The 19,917-nt window shown below is 42.9% G+C and overlaps 1 protein-coding gene across 1 annotated transcript in view; it reads right to left on the bottom strand.

The window, feature by feature from the left end:
• Window positions 1-9,842: 9,842 nt before the first annotated feature.
• The window catches only part of LOC137369992 (syntenin-1-like), a 48,386-nt gene continuing 38,311 nt past the window's right edge, over window positions 9,843-19,917 (bottom strand). Inside the window, exons 7-9 of the mRNA XM_068031880.1 lie at window positions 19,539-19,710; window positions 17,632-17,723; window positions 9,843-10,480 (exon numbers count right to left, since the gene is read on the bottom strand). Of these exons, the coding sequence (XP_067887981.1) occupies window positions 10,426-10,480; window positions 17,632-17,723; window positions 19,539-19,710 (319 nt within the window). The 3' untranslated portion in view covers window positions 9,843-10,425. The remainder of the gene's footprint in view (window positions 10,481-17,631; window positions 17,724-19,538; window positions 19,711-19,917) is intronic.

Below are 19,917 nucleotides of genomic sequence, written 5' to 3'. Positions count from 1 at the left end.
CATTGATTGTTGGTGTCAAGTGCCTTTCTTGTTGGCTTGGTTTGGTGATCACATATCAACGCAGATTCTAATCCGGTTCTCGCTATTGGGTTTCTTGACAACTTGTATGGGTGAGACCTAAGGGGTAGGCTCATTCCCAACTTTCTCAATAATGTCAAGGTCAAGTCGGCGCTGAAGTTCCTTCTCTCTTCCTGACATGAAAATGGTATTCATCGCTGTTGATGTGCAACTGGGGGCACGTTAGGGCTGACATGCAGCTTCCATGTAATACCTTTCAGTTTTCTGATACCAGTGAAGGGATCAGCATACATTGAGAATATTTTTGTCATGCAAAGGAATTGCGTATGTGACTGCAGTCATATGCAGATCTGTTGCTGTGTGGAACTGACAAGCGTGTCAAATCCTCCTACTATGACACAGAATAGAGCTTTCATTCTAGTGCCTTTGAATGAAACTGGCGTTTCAAAGGTTCCGAGGATTTTCAGCGGTTTGTCACTGTTGTAAAGGAAAGTTTTCGTATTCCCTGGTTTGCAGAAAATGGGGCAATCCTGAAGTTGGTTGAATGTTTTGTCTGCCGTGACATTGACAGACAGTCCTGTGTCTATGAGAGCATCTATGTCCGAGCAGCCAATGGTCACTGTCACGCGTGGTTGTTTGCTGTGTCTGAGAGAAAGCTCAAAAGTATGTTCAGGGTCGTCTGCCTCTACATTAGCTACATTCTCTTGCCTTTTTGCTGTGGTACGCATGCATGACATCCTTTTGTTGGTATTGGTCTTAGTAGATGATTTTGCTGATAAGCGACAAACATGAGCAAAGTGGTTGGGTTTTCCACAGGCTTTACACCATTTACCAGTAGCAGGACACTGTCTAGCATGGGTAAGCACTGCCACAGTGGAAGCATTCTTTGGGTAAGTCACAGCTTTGTTTGTGAGGTGACTGTTGATGCTTTGCAAGTGGTTTTCTGGCACGTGAACGATGAACAGTGTTCACAGGAGTTGAACTTGTGTGGTAGTTCCTGTTTTGTACTCTCAGCTGCAGTAGTTCTGGACTCTTGAGAGCGATAGTGATCTTGCTAACTCCAGCGTTTGTTTCAGCACAGTCAACTGGAGAGACAGCCTTCGACTATTGTGTTTTGATTTCCATTTCGACATATTCAGCATCACCAAAGTCACATCTGGTTGCTAGTTGCCTCAAACGGGTGTAATTTTGGTTAATTGTCTCGTTTGCTTCTTGCTTTGTGTGTCGGAAGACAATGGTTTTGTATACGTTTTTCTTAGGTATGAAGTAGCTTGTCAGTGCATTTTTTGTTAAGTTGTAGTCATTTCACTCAAGTGTAAGTGTTTCAAAGATATCTTCTAATTCTTCACTTCCATAGTATAGAAGTAAGGCCTTTTCCCTTGTGACGTCTGTGATTGCGAAACCTGCCATCGTGCCTTTGAAACATTGCAGCCACTTTTGCTAGCATGGGCATACAGATGATGGCTCTGAAAGCACATCAAAATGTGGTAGATTGGGCATAGACAACACTATGCTGATCAGCAATGTAGTGATAAAGGATCCGGGATCGCATCCTTTTCAGAGGAAATTTCTTTGCAGTGATCGAGATTATATATATTTTTTTGAATGGATGGTTATTTTGAAGAGATCGGTGTGTGAGTATACACTGTACAAGCTAACAGTCTCTAAGTTAAAATGCTGTGAAAGTAGACAAAAGCTTCCAAAATTTTCATAAGTGAAAGCAATGTTTCCATTTTTTTTTCATCCTTTTTCTGTTTACCACGTCGCCATTATAATATCCTCGGGACTTGAATCAGGTTTAGCCAAGTTTGGTATATGATATGAGGCAAAGACAGAGGGACAAAAACAGCAGCAGTTGAACATAAAGGCTTCTCCTTTTATGCTGTCTTAGTTTCACTCGCTCTTTGCCAGCATGTGTGTTCTACAGCAGCCTCGAGAGTACACAACGCACAATGCAATTGCGATTTCAAAACACTACAACAATACAGGGAGGATCAATGTGTGGCTTGAGGCATGGTTTCACATTCTTGGGGCACTGAGACCAGTTCTGGCGCAGAAGGCACCTTTTTAAAAGGAATGGGTTGCACCTCAATGGAACTGGGACCAATGTCCATGTGGGGAGGTTCACTAGTGTGGTTGGGGAGTGTTTTAAACTAAATTGGCAGGGGGGCGGGCACCAGCATATAGAAGTAGAAAAGAAGAATGTGTATAAAGGAATGAGAGTGTTGCATAGAGAAGGAGGCAATGCCATATTACTAGGGCCCAACCAAATTCACAGACAAACTTTAAAAATTTCATGGTCACAACATGTTAAGAATAGTGTATTTCACACTGTCACAACAAACTATGAAAATGATCTACTTAAGACAAAAAAAAACTAGGGAGATTTCGGTTTTAAATGGCATTTATTGTTTACTCAAAAACTATTGTAAAAAGCTGACTATCGATAGGTCACATTCTTTGCTCACTGAATTCAGTATACCACCATCGGCATGCAGCATTTGACTTCCAGATTCTTTCACCTGATGTGTTGCCATTTTTGATTTGTTCATTCTAGCATTCTCACTTTCTCTGCTAATGCTTGAGACCGCTTCTCTCAAAGCTGCACCGGAAGCCCTGTCTCATCTACCAATCAGCAAGGTGAGCCTTGTGTCAATGACTAAAATGTGCGAAGTTTGCAAAATGGCCAATTTCACGGAGGATCCAAGATTTCACCATCCGTGGCACATTTTTCACGGCGGTCAATTTGATAGGGCCCTACATATTAAATAGGAGCAGACAAAGTAGGAATACAAAGACAGGTTTACAATGCATGTATGAAAAATGCACAAAGTGTGAATAAAGTTAGTGAGCTACATGTGCACACAAGTAGCGTGTGGGAATATGATGTCATGGCAATATTGGAAACAGCTTAAAAATGATGAGGACTGGTGCTTAATATTCAAGGATACAAAGTGTTCAAAATGGATAGGGAGGGAATAAGGGGAGGTAGAGTGGCAGTAATGATCAGGGAAGACATTGTAGTATTGGAAAGAGAGTATGTCCTTGAGTGGGCAAGGACAGAATCCATTTGGTTGAGAAGTATAAAGGGTATGATCATGCTACTGGGGGTATTCTATAACCCTTCAACTAGTGATTGATAGATGGAGCAAATCTGCAGGGAAATCAGAGATGTGCAAGATCTATGGAGTGGTGATATTGGGTGACTTTAATTACCCAAATATCAATTGGGATAATGTTAAAGGGTAAGGAGCGGGAGCAATTTCTGAAATCTGTTTAGGAGAACCGACTTGACCAGTATTTTCTCAGTCCAACTAGAAAGAAGGCATTGCTGGATCTGGTGCTGGGGAATGAGGTGGGCCAAGTGAACTGAGTGTCTGTGAGGCAAGACTTGGGTAAGTGTGATCATCATAAGGTTAGATCAGGAATGGAGAACAACAAGGAACAATCTAAAATAAAACTTCTAAACTTGGAAGAGGGCTAACTTCAATAGGATGAGAAGGGATCTTACCAGGGTAAAATGGAACCAAAGGCTGAAAGGAAAAAAGATAATGGAACAATCGGTGATCTTTAAGGAGGAAATGCTTCAAGTACAGGCTAGGTGCATTCCAAGGGCAAAAGGTAGGGAACTAAAGCCAGGGCTCCTTGGATGACAAGATATACAGAATATTATGAAACAAAAAGAGGGTGTATGATAAATGTCAGGTGAATTTTTCAAGGGAGAACAGGCCAAAAGCAACGTTGAGAGGGGAAATGAAGAGGAAAATATAACTGGCAGAGAGAAAATAGGAGAATAGAATGGCAATTAACTTAAAAGGGAACCCAAAAATCTTCCACTGGCATGTAGTAATAGGTGGGGTGGGTCCTACTGGGGACAAAGAGGGTGATATATGTTAGAGGCACAGGGCAAGGCTGGAAATACTTAATGAGTACTTTCTAAAGACATTTACGAATAGAAGTAGAGGTAATGGATGGGGTGAAAATTGATAGGCAGGATGTACTGGAAAGGCTAGCTATGCTTAGAGCAGATAAGTCACCTACTCTGGATGGTTTGCATCCCACATTAAGGAAAGTCAGGGAGGAGATAGCCGAAGGGCTTGCCATAATCTTTCAATCTTCCCGAGATACATGGGAGGTGCCGGAGGATTGGAGTGTGGGAAATGTGACACCCTTCAAGAAAGGGTGTAAGGACATTTCTAACAATGATAGCCCAGTCTGTTTAACATCAGTGGTCAGTAATGTTTTAGAAACAATAATCAGGAAAAAAAATCAAGAGATACTTAGAGAGGTTTGAGTTAATTAAGGAGAGCCAGCACAGATTTGTAAAAGACAGATTGTGCTTGACTAATCTAATTGAATTTTTTGATGAAGGAACAGAAGGTTGATGAAGGAAATGCAGTGGATATTGTCTATATAGATTTTAAGAGGCATTTGACAAAGTAGCACATAAAAGGCTGGTTAACTAAATTGAGGCTCACGGAATAGAAGGATCAGTGTCTGTGGATAAAAAAAAATTGGTTTCAGGACAGAAAACAGCAAGTCATGGTAAATGATTGCCATCTTGCAGTCTGCAAAACAGACAGTGGTGTTCCCCACAGGTCAGTGCTAGGACCACTGCTTTTTTGATATATATCATAGATGTGGAATCAGCAGACAGAATTTAATATAGAAGTGAAGTGATGCATTTTGGCAGAAGGGATAGGGCAATATGGACTTAATGGCACAGTTCTAAAGAGTGTGCAGGGACAGAGGGACCTGGGGGTGCATGTGATCGATCTTTGACGGTGGCAGGACATATTGAGAGAGTGGTCAGCAAAGTATATGGGATCTTAGGCCTCATAAATAGAGGCATTCAGTTCAAAAGCAGGGAAGTTATGCTGAATCTTTACAAAGCTCTGATTAAGCCACAACTAAAGTACTGCATCCAATTATGATCACATTTTAGAGAGAATATGAGGGTTGTTGAGGGTGCAGAGAAGATTTACCTGAATGGTTCCAGGGATGAGGGCTTTTAGCTACAAGGTTGGGTTGTTCTCCTTGGAGCAAAGGAGATTGAGGGGAGATTTGAGAGGTGTACAAGGTTATGACAGGTTTAGATAGATAACATGGATCAAGATAATCTATTCCCATTAACTGATGATACAAGGCCTAGGGGAAAGAGATGGTGGGGGGGCGGGGGCAGGAATGTGAGGAACGTTTTTTTTAAACAGAACTTGCTGCCTTCCAAGGTGGTGGAAATGGCGATGGTCAGTGATTTTGAAAGGAAAAGGGTGTAAGATTTTTGTGTGTTTAGGTGGGATGTTAACGAGCTTTTGACCCACAGGGCACAAACTCTGGCTTTTTAATCAAGATAGAGTGCTTAAGTACAGCAAGAATATACAAGAAATACTTAACCAACAGCAGTAGTAATACAGTAGGATTTAGGGTTTCCCGGTCCTTGCGTTCCGAAATGCTGTGGCGCCATCTTCTTTCTTGAGGTGTTCTGTTGACTGCAGGTTGATTTCTTCTTGTATCGGTGCACCCGGAGTTGTCCAGCACCTGCCATTTATGGCCTCCTCTGAGGGTTCCTTCCTTCCATTTAACGTTATAGTCTACCTTAACCCTTTGGTCAGGTTTAACCTCACCTTCTGTACATGGTCACTTTTTGATGATTCTTCTTCTTTGGCCTCCTTGTTGCGAGAGACAATGGGTAAGTGCCTAGAGATAGTCAGTGGTTTGTGAAGCAGCGCCTGGAGTGGCTATAAAGGCCAATTCTAGCATGACAGAGTCTTCCACAGGCGCTGCAGATAAAATTGGTTGTTGGGGCTGTTACACAGTTGGCTCTCTCCTTGCGCTTCTGTCTTTTTTCCTGCCAACTGCTAAGTCTCTTCCACTCGCCACTCTTTAACGCCGCCTTTATGGCTATCCGCCAGCTCTGGCGATCACTGGCAACTGACTCCCACGACGTGTGGTCAATGTCAGAGGACTTCAAATCACATTTGCAGACGTCTTTAAAGCGGAGATATGGACGGTCGCTGGACAATGCATCCTTGGGGATCCTGCCATCTTCCATGCGGCTCACATGGCCAAGCCATCTCAAGCGCCGCTGGCTCAGTAGGGTGTATATGCTGGGGATGTTGGCCGCCTTGCGGACTTCTGTTTTGGAGATACGGTCCTTGCACCTGATGCCAAGGATTCTCCGCAGGCAGCGAAGATGGAATGAGTTGAGATGTCGCTCTTGGCTGACATACGTTGTCCAAGCCTCGCTGCCGTACAGCAAGGTACTGAGGACAAAGGCTTGAAACTTCTGTGTTCCGTGTCAGTGCACCATTTTCCCACACGCTCCTGGCCAGTCTGGACATAACAGACGCCTTTCCCATGCACCTGTTGATTTCTGCAGCGAGACAGGTTACTGGTGATAGTTGAGCCTAGGTAGGTGAACTCTTGAACCACTTCCAGAGCGTGGTCACCGATATTGATGGATGGAGCATTTCTGACGTCCTGTCCCATGATGTTTGTTTTCTTGAGGCTGATGGTTAGCTCAAATTCGTTGCAGGAAGCTGCAATCCTGTCGATGAGTCTCTGCAGACACTATTCTGTGTGGGATATTAATGCAGCATCGTCAGCAAAGAGGAGTTCCCTGATGATGACCTTCTGTACTTTGGTCTTCGCTTCAAGACGGGCAAGGTTGAACCTGCCATCTGATCTTGTGTGGAGGAAAATTCCTTCTTCTGACCATTTGAACGCATGGACAGCAGCAGTGAGAAGATGATCCCAAACAGTGTAGGTGCGAGAACACAACCCTGTTTCACGCCACTCAAGATAGGAAAGGGGTCTGGTGAGGCACTGCTTTGCTGAATTGTGCCTTTCATATTGTCATGAAATGAGGTGATGATACTTAGTAGCTTTGGTGGACATCTGATCTTTGCTAGTAGTCTGAAGAGACCACGTCTACTGACGAGGTCAAAGGCTTTGGTGAGATCTATGAAAGCAATGTAGAGGGGCATCTGTTGTGCACGGCATTTCTCCTGTAGCTGGCGAAGGGAGAACAGCATGTCAATGGTGTATCTCTCTGCTCGAAAGCCACACTGTGCCTCAGGGTAGAAGCTCAGCCAGCTTCTGGAGTCTGTTTAAAATGATTCAAGCGAAGATTTGCCCCACTATGCTGAGCAGGGAGATTCCACGGTAGTTGTTGCCATCACCGCGGTCACCCTTGTTCTTATAGAGGGTGATGATATTGGCATCGTACATGTCCTGTGGTACTGCTCTCTCATCCCAGCACAGGCAAAGCAGTTCATGGAGTGCTGAGAGTAAAGCTGGCTTGGCACTCTTGATTATTTCAGGAGTAATGCCGTCCTTTCCAAGGGCATTTCCACTGGCTAGAGAATCAATGGCATCACTGAGTTCTGATTTTGTTGGCTGTTCATCCAGCTCAACCATGACTGGTAGAGACTGGGCTGCATTGATGGCGGTATCAGTGACAACATTTTCCCTGGACTACAGTTCCAGGTATGCTCCACCCAGCAGTCCATTTAATTGCATTGGTCAGGGATTGTGTCCCCTGATTTAGACTTGATGGGGGAGCGATCTTCTTGATGGTTGGCCCAAGAGCTCTCTTAATGCCATCATACATTCCTCTGATGTTTCCGGTGTCGGAGGCCAGCAGTCAGTTGCACAGCGCCTAGCTGTTCTTTGTGCAGCGCTTCTGGCTACTTTAAGTGCTACGTATGTTAACTCGCTGGGCGCTTTCTTGTACTTCAACAGTGCAGTGTACTTAGCGGCCATGACAGGTTCCAGCTCTTCAAAGTGAGATTGAAACCAGTCTGCATTCTGCTTCACACGTTTGACAAAGGTGGTCATTGCTGAGTCATAGATGGCGTCTCTGATGTGGGCCCACTTGGTCTCTGCATCCCCTGCAGGATTGTTTTGAAGGGTTTTTTCAAGTGAATTTAGAAACTTATCTAACAGCTGTGGATAAGAAATTCTGTTAGTGTTTGATTAGTTTACAATAAGTCTTTGCTCGAGTCGCTCTAAACAGGCTCCAGAAGCTGGCCGAGCGCGTCTACCCTGAGGCACAGTGTGGCTTTCGTGCAGAGAGATTGACCGTTGACATGCTGTTCTCCCTTCGTCAGATACAGGAGAAATGTCGCGAACAACAGATGCCCCTCTACATTGCTTTCATTGATCTCACCAAAGCCTTTGACCTCGTCAGCAGACGTGGTCTCTTCAGACTACTAGAAAAGATTGGATGCCCACCAAAGCTACTAAGTACCATTCTCTGCAGACAGCTTGATGGCCTGAGTCATTTCATACAATGGGGACTGTTTGCTGTCAATTCAAGTCTTGAATGGTCTTTGAATATTATTTGCATTATCATCCTTTGTGATGCGTACAAGTCTATCCCTTATTGTGACCGAGTTAGTCTTAGTAAATGCAGAATGGGCATCCAGTCTCATAGCAATGATACTTCTGCTATTGTTACAATAAACATCTCCCACCATATCTGCACTACAGTATACCAATAAACATTTCACATTTAACATGATTCTAAACAAAGTCCACAAAGAGTGACTTAATTTGGAGCATCACTTGCCAGTGTTCCAAAAGAAATTGCTGCATGGTTTGATCAGACATAATGTATCTGTGCGAAACAAATTAAACATTGAATTGCTGCCTTACTCAATTAGACAAAAAATGTTGTTGCTTCCAGTCAGTTGGCCTCCAAGCCACATCAGTTTACGTGCTGCAACTGCTCCTGGCTTACATACACGGCACACCCAGGCAACAGCTCCGTCCAACACAAACTTCCAGAAGTGCAGAAACCAGGTTTGGCTGGGGAAAAGAGGGAGAGGAGGTAGCGCGCAATTGATTGGTAACTACACCATTTAAAAATGTCAGCCCAACAATCTTTGAATCTTTCCACCTAAATAAAGTGACATGCAACAAAAAATTAGGCCATCACCAAACTAAACATTTTCTTGAGTTGCCAGCATCTCTGCTGGGGTGAATTGCTCTACAAAGAGCCAGCATTGACTTGATGGGCCAAATGGCCCCCTCTGCCATAATGACTGACTCAATTTGAAGTATCACCTGCCAGGGAGATGAGTTTAAGAGGCTTCAACCAAAAGCAGGACAGTTGGGAATTCTACTCATGAAGATTCATTGCCAAGTTACCCTGCTGCATTCCATTCTTTGGGGTGGGGGATGGAGAAAGGGTAGTCAGTTTGACTAATACTGACCTTGAAGTCATGCTGAGAGTAGAAAGACAAGAAACTGTAGTGAGGTGGCCCTATCCTGGGCTGAAGGTCACAGTGTGCAGGCATTATGCCGTTCAATCAAAAAAAATTACCCGAGCATAGTCAAATGGTTTTGGCTCCAAGTCCAAAGTCTTGAGCATAATCTACTAGCCTGGTACTTCAGTGCAGTACATTGCTGCACACAAATTACCTACTGTACTTCCTACTTTACAGCTGTGACTACACTTCAAAAGGACTTCACTGTTTTAATGCAAATATGATTACATAAATATCTACCTCAATTTTAAACCACTGGTTCCGCATTTCACATTTCCATGAACACATTTTAATTGTGATTAAGAATACTTACAAATATTTTTTGTCCAGATATTTTGATTTTCTATTGTATATTACAAAACTGCAACACACTAAAGAACCCCCAAAAAGGGGGCAGAAACATAAAGGCAGGAAAGTACTCATTAGTTCAACTGTATATCCTCAAATGTTGTGAACATTTTACCTTGGAATATGATAGAAGAAAATGGTGAGGGATGCCAGCGCGTGGAAGTGAAGCAATTTTTTTTTTTTAAATACTCAATGAGAAACAAATATGCAAGATTCTTTATTTGTCATAATCAAATTAAACAGCATTAAACATACAAGACATATTTACTATGTATAAGGACAATGATGGTCTCAAAACTTAATAGCAGGCTATACAGAATAAATGTGCTAATATAATCAGGACCAAAAATAATGAAGTAGAAAATACATGACTTCCCAGTCAAGAACCTACATAGTTATTGATTAGCTAGAATATGGAGATCAAGATTCACAATTTCACTGGAGATAACAGCTCAATACTGTCAAATCACAACTCCACACCATTTGTAAATGAGCAAAGGACATGGAACATGCAAGTGTACAAATGGAATGATCAGGGATAGAATGCAAGTGTGCCATTTCTTTGCTTTGTAAACAGATACCACTGAGTAAAACAGCCCATAATTTGTATATTAGTTTAACAGTAAGTATGCAATCAGGCAGCAACGGTTAATAGCCATATTACACTTAAAACTGCTTTGATGTGTAAGCCAGGTACTATCCAAGCTGCTGTTTCAACTAGACTAAGGCCATCTAAAAGGCTAATAGGTTGAGTCACCGTAAATAACTGCATTTACGCTGGGCGACTTTACACCTCAGGAATAGTGTGATCCATAAGGGACTTAACGATGTTTGAAGCCATCCTAGAAAGACAAAAAAGGGAAAAAATTGACTTGCTTAGTTTACAATTATAAAAAGCCAAACAGCCATGAATACTATTCAGCAAAGTGCCCGCGATAAATCTTGTCACGTTAGTCTTCCAAAATGGTTAAAACAACATTCTAAATCCAAAACTTTAAACATGCATAAAAGTACAATCAATTTAGACATTTACACTGCTTTATACACTAGTATTTGGTGTGCAAATCAGAGATGAGCACAACCTGTACATGTTCAAAGTACAGTGCTGAATTACTGTGGTTTGCATTCAAGCAGGAAGCCCATACATCTGGATACAATTGACTGCTCCTGGCTAGTTGCTCATAACTGCAGGGGCGAGTGTGGCCAAAGACTAAAAGGTCTGAAAATTAGTAGCCGAAGACAAAAAAAATGCGGTACTGAGCAAACTGATGGAGCAATGGGCTGACAAGTCCCCAGGTCCTGATGGGCTTTGTTCTAGGGTCTTAAAAGAGGTGGCTAATGAGGTAGTAGATGCGTTGGTGTTAATTTTTCAAAATTCGTTAGATTTGGGAAATGTTCCATCAGACTGGAAAGTAGCAAATGTAACCCTTCTACTCAAGGAGGAGAGGCAGAAAACAGGTAACTATAGGCTAGTTAGCTTGATGTCTGTTGTGGGGAAGGTGTCAGAATCGATCATTATGGAGGCTATAGCTGGGCACTTGGAAAAACTCAAGGTAATCGGGAACAGTCAGCATAGCTTTGTGAAAGGGAAGTCATGTTTAACCAATTCATTGGAGTTCTTTGAAGGAGTAACATGCGCTGTGGATAAAGGGGAACCCGCTGACGTACTGTACTTGGACTTCCAGAAGGCATGTGACAAGGTGTCACATAAAATGTTATTGCGCAAAATAGGAGCTCATGGTGTAGGGGGTAACACATTAGCATGGATAGAAGATTGGCTGGCTGGCAGAAAACAGAGTATGCATAAATGGGTCCTTTTCTGATCGGCAGGATGTGACGAGTGGAGTCCTGCCGGGGTCAGTGATCGGGCCTCAACCTTTTTACAACTTATATCAATGACAGAAGATGGGGGCGATGGCATGGTAGCTAAATTTGCAGATGACACAGATAGGTAGGAAAGTATGTAGTGAAGAGGGCAGAAGGAGGTTGCAGACCGATACAGATAAGTTGAGTGAGTGGGCAAAAATCTGGCAGATGGAGTATAATGTGGGAAAATGTGAGGTTATTCACTTTGGCAGGAAAAATAAAAAAAGCAGAGTATTACTTAAGTGGAGAACGACTGCAGAATTCTGAGGTGCAGAGGGATCTAGGTGTTCTAGTACATGAGTCACAAAAAGTTAGTATGCAGGTACAGCAATTAATAAAGGCGGCTAATGGAATGTTTTTCTTTATTATGAGAGGAATTGAAAATAAAAGTAAGGCTGTTATACTTCAGTTATGCAGGGCATTGGTGAGACCACATCTCGAATCGTATGTGCAGTTTTGCTCTCCTTATTTAGGGAAGGATGTAAATGCTTTGGAGGGGGTTCACTAGATTGATAATACCTGGTATGACCGGGTTATCTTGAGGAAAGGTTGGACAGACTGGCTCGTTTACACTGGAGTTTAGAAGAGTGAGGGGAGAGTTGATTGAAGTATATAAAATCCCGAACAGGCTTTACAAGTCGGATGTGGATAGAATATTTCCTCTTGTGGGTGAGTCCAGAACTAGGGGGCACTGTTTTAAAATTAGGTGTCGCCCTTTTAGGACAGAGAAGAGAATTGTTATCTCTGAGGGTTGTGTGACTTTGGAACACAGCCTCAGAAGGTGGTGGTGGCGGGGTCATTGAATATTTTTAAGGCGGAGGTAGATTGATTTCCTTGCCTAGCAAGAATCTAAGTTATCAGGGGTAGATGGGAGTGTGGAATTAGAGACACAAACAGATCAGCCATGATCTTACTGAATGGCGGAGCAGGCTCGAAAGGCTGAATGACCTACTTTTGTTGCTAATTCTTATGTTCATAAAGTCTGAATTTTTTTGACAAAAAATCCTGCAATTATAGCACTGTTATGATCTGTAATTAATGCAAGTGCTTCCAGGCCACTTCAAGTGTGTAGTTTTCCCTTTGTTTACCTTCGATTACCATCAGGGACTGATGCATCTGTATAAAATCAAAGTGACCTCAGCATTCCAACATTTCAGCACTTAATACTGAAGTCTGTGCAATTTCAGTTGGTTAAACTCCAGCAGTACTCCCGCATGTACCTGAGCAATCCTAAAAGCATAGTTAAGAGGGATATTGCTGCACAAAGAGTTCCTTATTGGGCAGAAACCATTAGGTATATGTAGATTATGCATTAGTTTGAATGGGAGACTCAAACATGGTGATGGATTGCCATGTGTCAAACACAGCTGATTCCATCCAAAAAAATGTCACAAAAGTGGTAAACCTACCTCAGGTACACAGACAATAATCATCTGCCAAGCTTCAATTACACAAAAATAGTCAATAGAAATCAAAAGATGATACAAATATTATAGGTCAAGTTGTTTCAAGTTAAGGAAAGCTCCCAAATAGAGTATAATTCTAGATTCTAAAGCTTCTCTGCGAAACTGAGAATGCTACTGTAATGATTTGCAAGATGAGCACTAACTAGGAGCTGCTGCTACCGACCTTCGGGGCAGCTTCGTGGTTTTCTGGTGGGCTTTTACCAATTTTTTTTTTAAAAGCCCATGGGAAAACCACGAAGCTGTCCTGAAGGTCAGAAGAAGCGGTTCCTACTTGCAACAACTGTCAGCTATGAAACTGACAGCTGCGATTTTTTTAAAAAGCTGATCTGGTCGGATAGGAAGAAGCCAATGGCAGATTTCCAAAACCTCAATATTGGAAGTGTGCCATTTAGCGGAAATTTCTCATCCCGATAACAGTTATTCCTCGACTATTTGCTGTCTTATCTTACCGTACTGGTTCCATGTAGTTTGCATTCCATCAGAACCCCATCACTTCTTGTGATTCTGATCGTCTTCCACACCATTACCCAGTTACCAATTGCATATAATTTTTTGGGGACACAAAATGCGCCTGTTGATGGTGGATTTAAACTTGTTTGAAGCGATTCCTGGCTTTGACAAGAACTGTAGGCTGGTAATTCCTGCTTATAAAAGCATTGCAAAAGAAGAAGATTGCACTTTGCCTGTGCTGCAGTTTTGGAACCTGAATGCAGAATTCCCCACCTTGCAAGGCAAGCACGACGCCATCTGATAATTCCAACAAACTCTAGACGGGGAGAGTGCGGTGTGTCTAAACATGGACAGGTGTTCATAGCGCAGAGACAGGGAACGAAGAAAGAGACAGTTACAGGTGAGGTGAGAGTGACTGCCCTTGACATCAAGGCAGCATTTGACTGAGTATGGCATCAAGAAGCCCTAGCAAAACTGCAGCCAATGGGTACCAGGGGGAAAACTCTGCACTGGTTAGAGTCACACCTATCACAAAGGAAGATGGTTGTAGTTGGCGGAGGTCAATCATCCCAGTCCCAGGGCATCACTACAGGAGCTCTTCAGGGTAATAGTGGACTAGGCCCAACCATCTTCAGCTGCTTCAGCAGTGACCTTCCCTCCATCTCAAGGTTAAAAATGTTCGCTGATGATTGCACAATGTTCAGCATCATCCATAACAATTTATACTGAAGCAGTCAGTGTCCAGATGCAGCAAGACCTAGCCAAATTCCACGCTTGGGCTAATAAGTGATAAGTAACATTCGCGCCATACAAGTGCCGGGCAATGACCATTTCAAACAAGAGAGAATCTAACCATCTCCCCTTGACATTCAATGGCATTACCATTGCTGAATCTCCCACTATCAACATCCTTGGGGCTTACCGTTGACCAGAGACTGAACTGTGGGTACAAGAGCAGATCAGAAGCTAGGAATTCTGCGGTGAGCAACTCATCTCCTGACTCCCCAATGCCTGTCCACCATCTACAAGGCACAAGTCAGCAGTGTGATGGAATACTCTCCGTTTGCCTGGATGGGTACAGCACCAATACTTAAGAAGCTCGACACCATTCAGGACTAAACAGCCCACCTGACTGGTACCCCATCCAAAACCTTCAACATTCACTCCCTCCACCACTGACGCACAGTGGCAGCAGTGTACACCATCTACAAAATGCACTTCAGGAACTCACCAAGGCTCCTTAGACAGCACCTTCCAAAGCCGCGACCTCTACCATCTAGGACAAAGGCAGCAGATGCATGGAAACACCACCACCTGCACGTTCCCCTCCAAGCCACACACCATCCTGACCTGGAACTAGATCGCCATTCCTTTACTGTCGCTGGGTCAAAATCCTGGAACACTTCCTAACCGCACTGTGGGTGTACCTATACCCAAAGGACTGCAGCGGTTCAAGAAGGTAGCTCACCACCACGTTCTCAAGTGCAATTAAGGATGGGCAATAAATGCTGGCCTAGCCAGCGACGCCCACATCCCATGAACAAATAAAAAAAAGGTTGCTCTATGCTCACATTCAACCACTGACTTCAGTGAGTAAAGAATGTGACCTGTTTATAGTCAGCTTTTTACAGTAGTTTTTGAGTACACAATAAATTCCATTTGGAACTGGAAACCTCCCTTGTCTTATTTTTGTTGTAAATAGATCATTTTCATGATTTGTTGCAACACCATGCAATTTACGATTTAAATATGTGAAATTCGTGATTCTTAAAATACTGTGACGTGAAATTTGCAAAATTCGACCGTCAATTTGGTAGGGCACTAGATATCAGGAAAGTGTGGGAAGGTGTAGCTCAGGTAGATGATCAGCCATGATCTTCTTGAACGGCAGAACAGGCTGAAGGGCAAAATGGCCTATTTCCGCTCATATCTTAATTACTTATATTGAGATGACTGACCTGCTGTGTATTCCTAACATTGGAACATAGGAAATAGGAACAGGAGTAGGCCATTCGGCCCTTCAAACTTGCTTCGCCAAAGAGATCATGGCTGATCATCTACCTCTGTGCCATTTTTCCCCACTATCCCTTGACGTCATTAGTATCCAGATATCTATCAATTTCTGTCTTGAACATGCGCAATGATCATGCTTCCACAGCCCTCTGGGGCAGAGAATTCCAAAGATTCACCACCTTCTGAATAAAGAAATTCTTACTGATCTCAGTCTTAAATGACCTGCCCCTTATTCTGAGACTGTGTCCCCCGATTCTAGACGCACTAGCCAGAAAAAACATCCTATCCACATCTACCCTGTCACACCCTGTAAGAATTTTGTAAGTTTCAATGAGATCACCTCTCATTCTTCTAAACTCTAGAGAATACAGGCCCAGTTTCCGTAATCCCTTGTCATAAGATAATCCAGCCATCACAGGGTCTTAATTCTGGTGAACCTCCGCTGTACTCCCTCGATGGCAAGTATATCCTTCCTTAGATAAGGAGACCAAAACTGTACACAATACTCCAGGTACGGTCATACCAAGGCTCTATTGCAGCAAGACATCTTTATTCCTGTACTCAAATCCACTTGCAATGAAGGCCAACATACCATTTGTCTTCCTAATTGCTTGCTGCACCTGCATACAAGCTTTTCGTGACTCATAAACAAAGGCACCAAGGTCCCTCTGGACAGCAACACTTCCTAACCTCGCACCATTTAAGAAATACTCTGCCTTTTTGTTTTTTTTTCTACCTCACACTTATTCACATTATATTCCATCTGCCATGTTCTTGCCCATTCACTTAGCCTGTCCAAGTCCCCTTGAAGCTTCCTCATATCCTCCTCACAACTTAAATCCCAACGTAGTTTTGTGTCATCAGCAAATTTGGAAATATTACATTTGGTTCCCACATCCAAATCATTTATATTCATTCCAGCATCTATTTTTCAGATTTCCAGCTTTGCCAATTTTCCTTTTCAATAATAGACTATTCAGTTCTGTGCACCACAAAGAACAATAATTGCTTTCAAAAGTACCATTCTAACAGAGTTCACTGGATAACAATTAGGAGCAGGAACTCTGGCATATTTTCCCCTCCATATCCTGGAGACGCATTAAAACTACACTTCCATCTTAGCTGCCATTAGCAAACTCAGCGTGAACCCAGTATGTGGACTGTGTCTCAATACCACAAATGATGTACTTGCCAACTTGAGATAGATTGAACATGATACTTTTACAGCTAACATCCTGCTTCATAATCTACCACATTGCAGCCAAACCATCCACTGTGTAAAAGCTAAAGGGCACATTCCAGTTAAAATGCAAGCAGTTTTCTGTGGATCAAGTCATGTTGCCAATCCTAGGTGGACATATTCCTGGAGGCTTCATTGCATGACCTCCTACTTCCACCATCCCACCTGTCATCTCCTCACAGTGCACTTTCTTCCTACACTAATCAGAAAGCTCATCATCTGACTGGATGATTCTTGACCAGTCAAATAGTCTTTTCCCCCGCCCCCACCCCAAATTCAATGTTTTTATAACAAGTAAACAGAAATGTTCAAAGAAAATTGTTTAATGAGTTTTTTAAAATGCCCCTATGATTTTTCTCCTGGGTTGCTTGCAGCAGTGTCCTGGAGATTAGTCACCAAAATACTGAGACAATTTGATGAGTTGGCAACCCTAGGATCAAGGGAGTCAAATAAGGATATGGTAAAATAGGTTGGGGTGACAAACTGCATTTAAAAAGGTTATAGCGGCTTAAAAAAAAATCATGGGATTAAATCTGCAAAAGTCTTCAATGGTTAAAGAAACTATATTTCCAAATAATGTAATACCTTATTTAAGGGCAAAGACTGCAGTTTTTAAAAAGTGAGGTTTATTCATAATACATTATATACTAACTGCAACACATTAAAATGGCTGTCAAAGCATTTTAAAAAATCTAATTGTTTTCGAACAGCCAAAATTGTATTTATAGAAATTCATGTTCACATTTTGAACAGTCAAAGGTTATTTAAAATTTGTCCTTGGGATATAGGTGGCATTGTGGTAAGGCTATATTTATCGTCTATCCTTAGTTACCTTGCAATAGTGACGTGTCTTCTCCTTGAACTAAAACGTGTTCACGTAGAAGTACACTATAACTGATTTTTTAGGATTTATGCTATAAACAAAGCTCCTCTGAACATGCTTAAAATCAACATTTACCTTTTCATCATATGTTCATGAATGTAGGAAGGCATGATGGTAATGGTTATTGCATTCCCTGCTGTGACGAGAATGTCAGCAATTTGTGTATCCTATTTAGACATCAAGAAAAAGCAAAATTACATTTAGTAACTTTATAATAAACTACTTAAGGTATTTCATGTACTTCAAATAAAATGCTGAAAAAAGGGACCAAGAATCTTTTGTATTTACAACATTTGCAGTGTTAATATTTTCCCTTCATGTACAGTTCTGAATATCCAGTTGTAACGTGAAGACAGATGCCGATGAGCAACTGTGGGGAGCAGTTACTTTAATGTACCTATTGGGCTGGATTTTACTTTAGCCGGACGGGAATTCGCCACGGACGTAAAAGTCGGTGGCGAACCTGCTTCCGCCTAGCCTGGGGATCCGTCCCGCATTTTACAGGTCCCCCGGGCTTTAACTGTCTCAAGTTGGGACTTCCACCCACTTGAGGAAGGAAGTTCCACCTCATTGAGCTGCCGAACAATCACCAGGAGCAGTGGCTACTGTTGGGTCAGCAGCCCAGCTGACCTGATGGAACCAGGAGTCGAGGCAAGTTGGGCTCGCCTCACCTGGTGGAATCGGTCCTTTCCTGGTCAGCTGGAGTGGTCATTTTTGGGGTGGGGGGGGTTTGGGAGGCGGGGGCAGCCCTCTATTGGGCACTCTGTGCCCGACTGCCATAGTCCCACCCCACCGGGGCGCGGAAAGGCCAGCAGCTATCGCTGGGCTGCCTTTCACGTCCCCAGCACGCCCGCTTGCCACGGGTAAAATACCCGTGGAGGCAGGCGAGGGCCCTTAAGTGGCCGCTTAAGGGCCTTGATTGGCCCTGGGCGGGCGGGCCGTTCCATTCCACCCCGCACCCCGCCATAAACTTGAGGCGGGAGTGGTGCGGGTAGGCCTCCCGGAGCCTCCCACTCAATTTTACGCCACCCCCATGCCACGATCCGACCCGCTGGGGCAGCGTAAAATTCAGTTCATTGTATCAGTAGTAGGATAGATTTCAACCCATATTTTACTGGAACAAGTTCGATCTCATGAATGCCATTAACTATCCCAAAGGAAGGAAGAATCAAAAAGGACCAGTGAACTCAGTAGCTCCAGAGTGGCATTTTTAGAGAACCGGATTATTTATACATTAAGGGAAGTACAGAAATATTCTTTGGAAATTGCTGCAGGGATATTTTTTAGACAAAATACACAGCTACGCGAAGACTGCACCTAGACGTAACTGACAGAAAAAGTGACAAAATATGGGACTTTTTAAAAATAATTGAAAAATTAAAATAATTCTCCAATCATTAAGAAGTACAAAAAAACCATTAAAAAACACTAAGCTACACACTTGGGTGGCACAGTGGCGCAGTCGTTAGCACCGCAGCCTCACAGCTCCAGCAACCCAGGTTCAGTTCTGGGTACTGCCTGTCAGGAGCTTACAAGTTCTCCCTGTGACCGCGTGGGTTTCCGCTGGGTGCTCTGGTTTCCCACAACCAATGACTTGCAGGTTGGTAGGTAAATTGGCCATTGTAAATTGCCCCTAGTGCAGGTAGGTGGTAGGAGAATGGTGGGATGTGGTAGGGAATATCGGATTAATGTAGGACTTGTATAAATGGGTGGTTGTTGGTCAGCACAGACTCGGTGGGCCAAAGGGCCTGTTTCAGTGCTGTATCTCTAAATAAAAAAAAGTAAATAAATACACAATTTCAGTGGGCTTGAATCTTGTTTCATGTATAGTAGGAGTTAATCCTAATTTTAAAGGATTGATATATACTCACACAGACACACACCCTAAGGGCATTTATTTTGCAACACAATGACTTCCTGAAAAATTACATTTCCTGCAAGGTCACCCAATTTTCAACAATTAAAATATCACCCTTTCTTACCTTCAGTCCAATGACATTCTGCCCATTAATCTCACAGATATTATGTTCTGTCAGGAGTCCATTTCTGGCTGCTGAGCTGTCTTTGACAATCGAAGTGATTTTTCCATTTTTGAAAATGAAGCCAACATGTCCTGTGCTGTCTTTGTGCATAGTGATAGTGCGTTCAAAAGGCCTACGCAAAAATAAAATCCTATGAGACAACTTACATAAACAATAAACTAATCAACTAAATCCAGTATGAAAGATTATTGCTGCTGCAATTCCCAAGGTTTACCTTAGCGATGGGCAGGGACAGGTATATACCGCAGGGCAAGAATTATAGCTGGGGGAAAGGAAATTATGACGCGATTAGGCAAGCTTTAGGATGTGTAGGATGGGG

This window comes from Heterodontus francisci, chromosome 5 (assembly GCF_036365525.1).
Source record: "Heterodontus francisci isolate sHetFra1 chromosome 5, sHetFra1.hap1, whole genome shotgun sequence".
Lineage (NCBI taxonomy): Eukaryota > Metazoa > Chordata > Chondrichthyes > Heterodontiformes > Heterodontidae > Heterodontus > Heterodontus francisci.
This window is presented reverse-complemented; position numbering and strand designations above follow the sequence as displayed.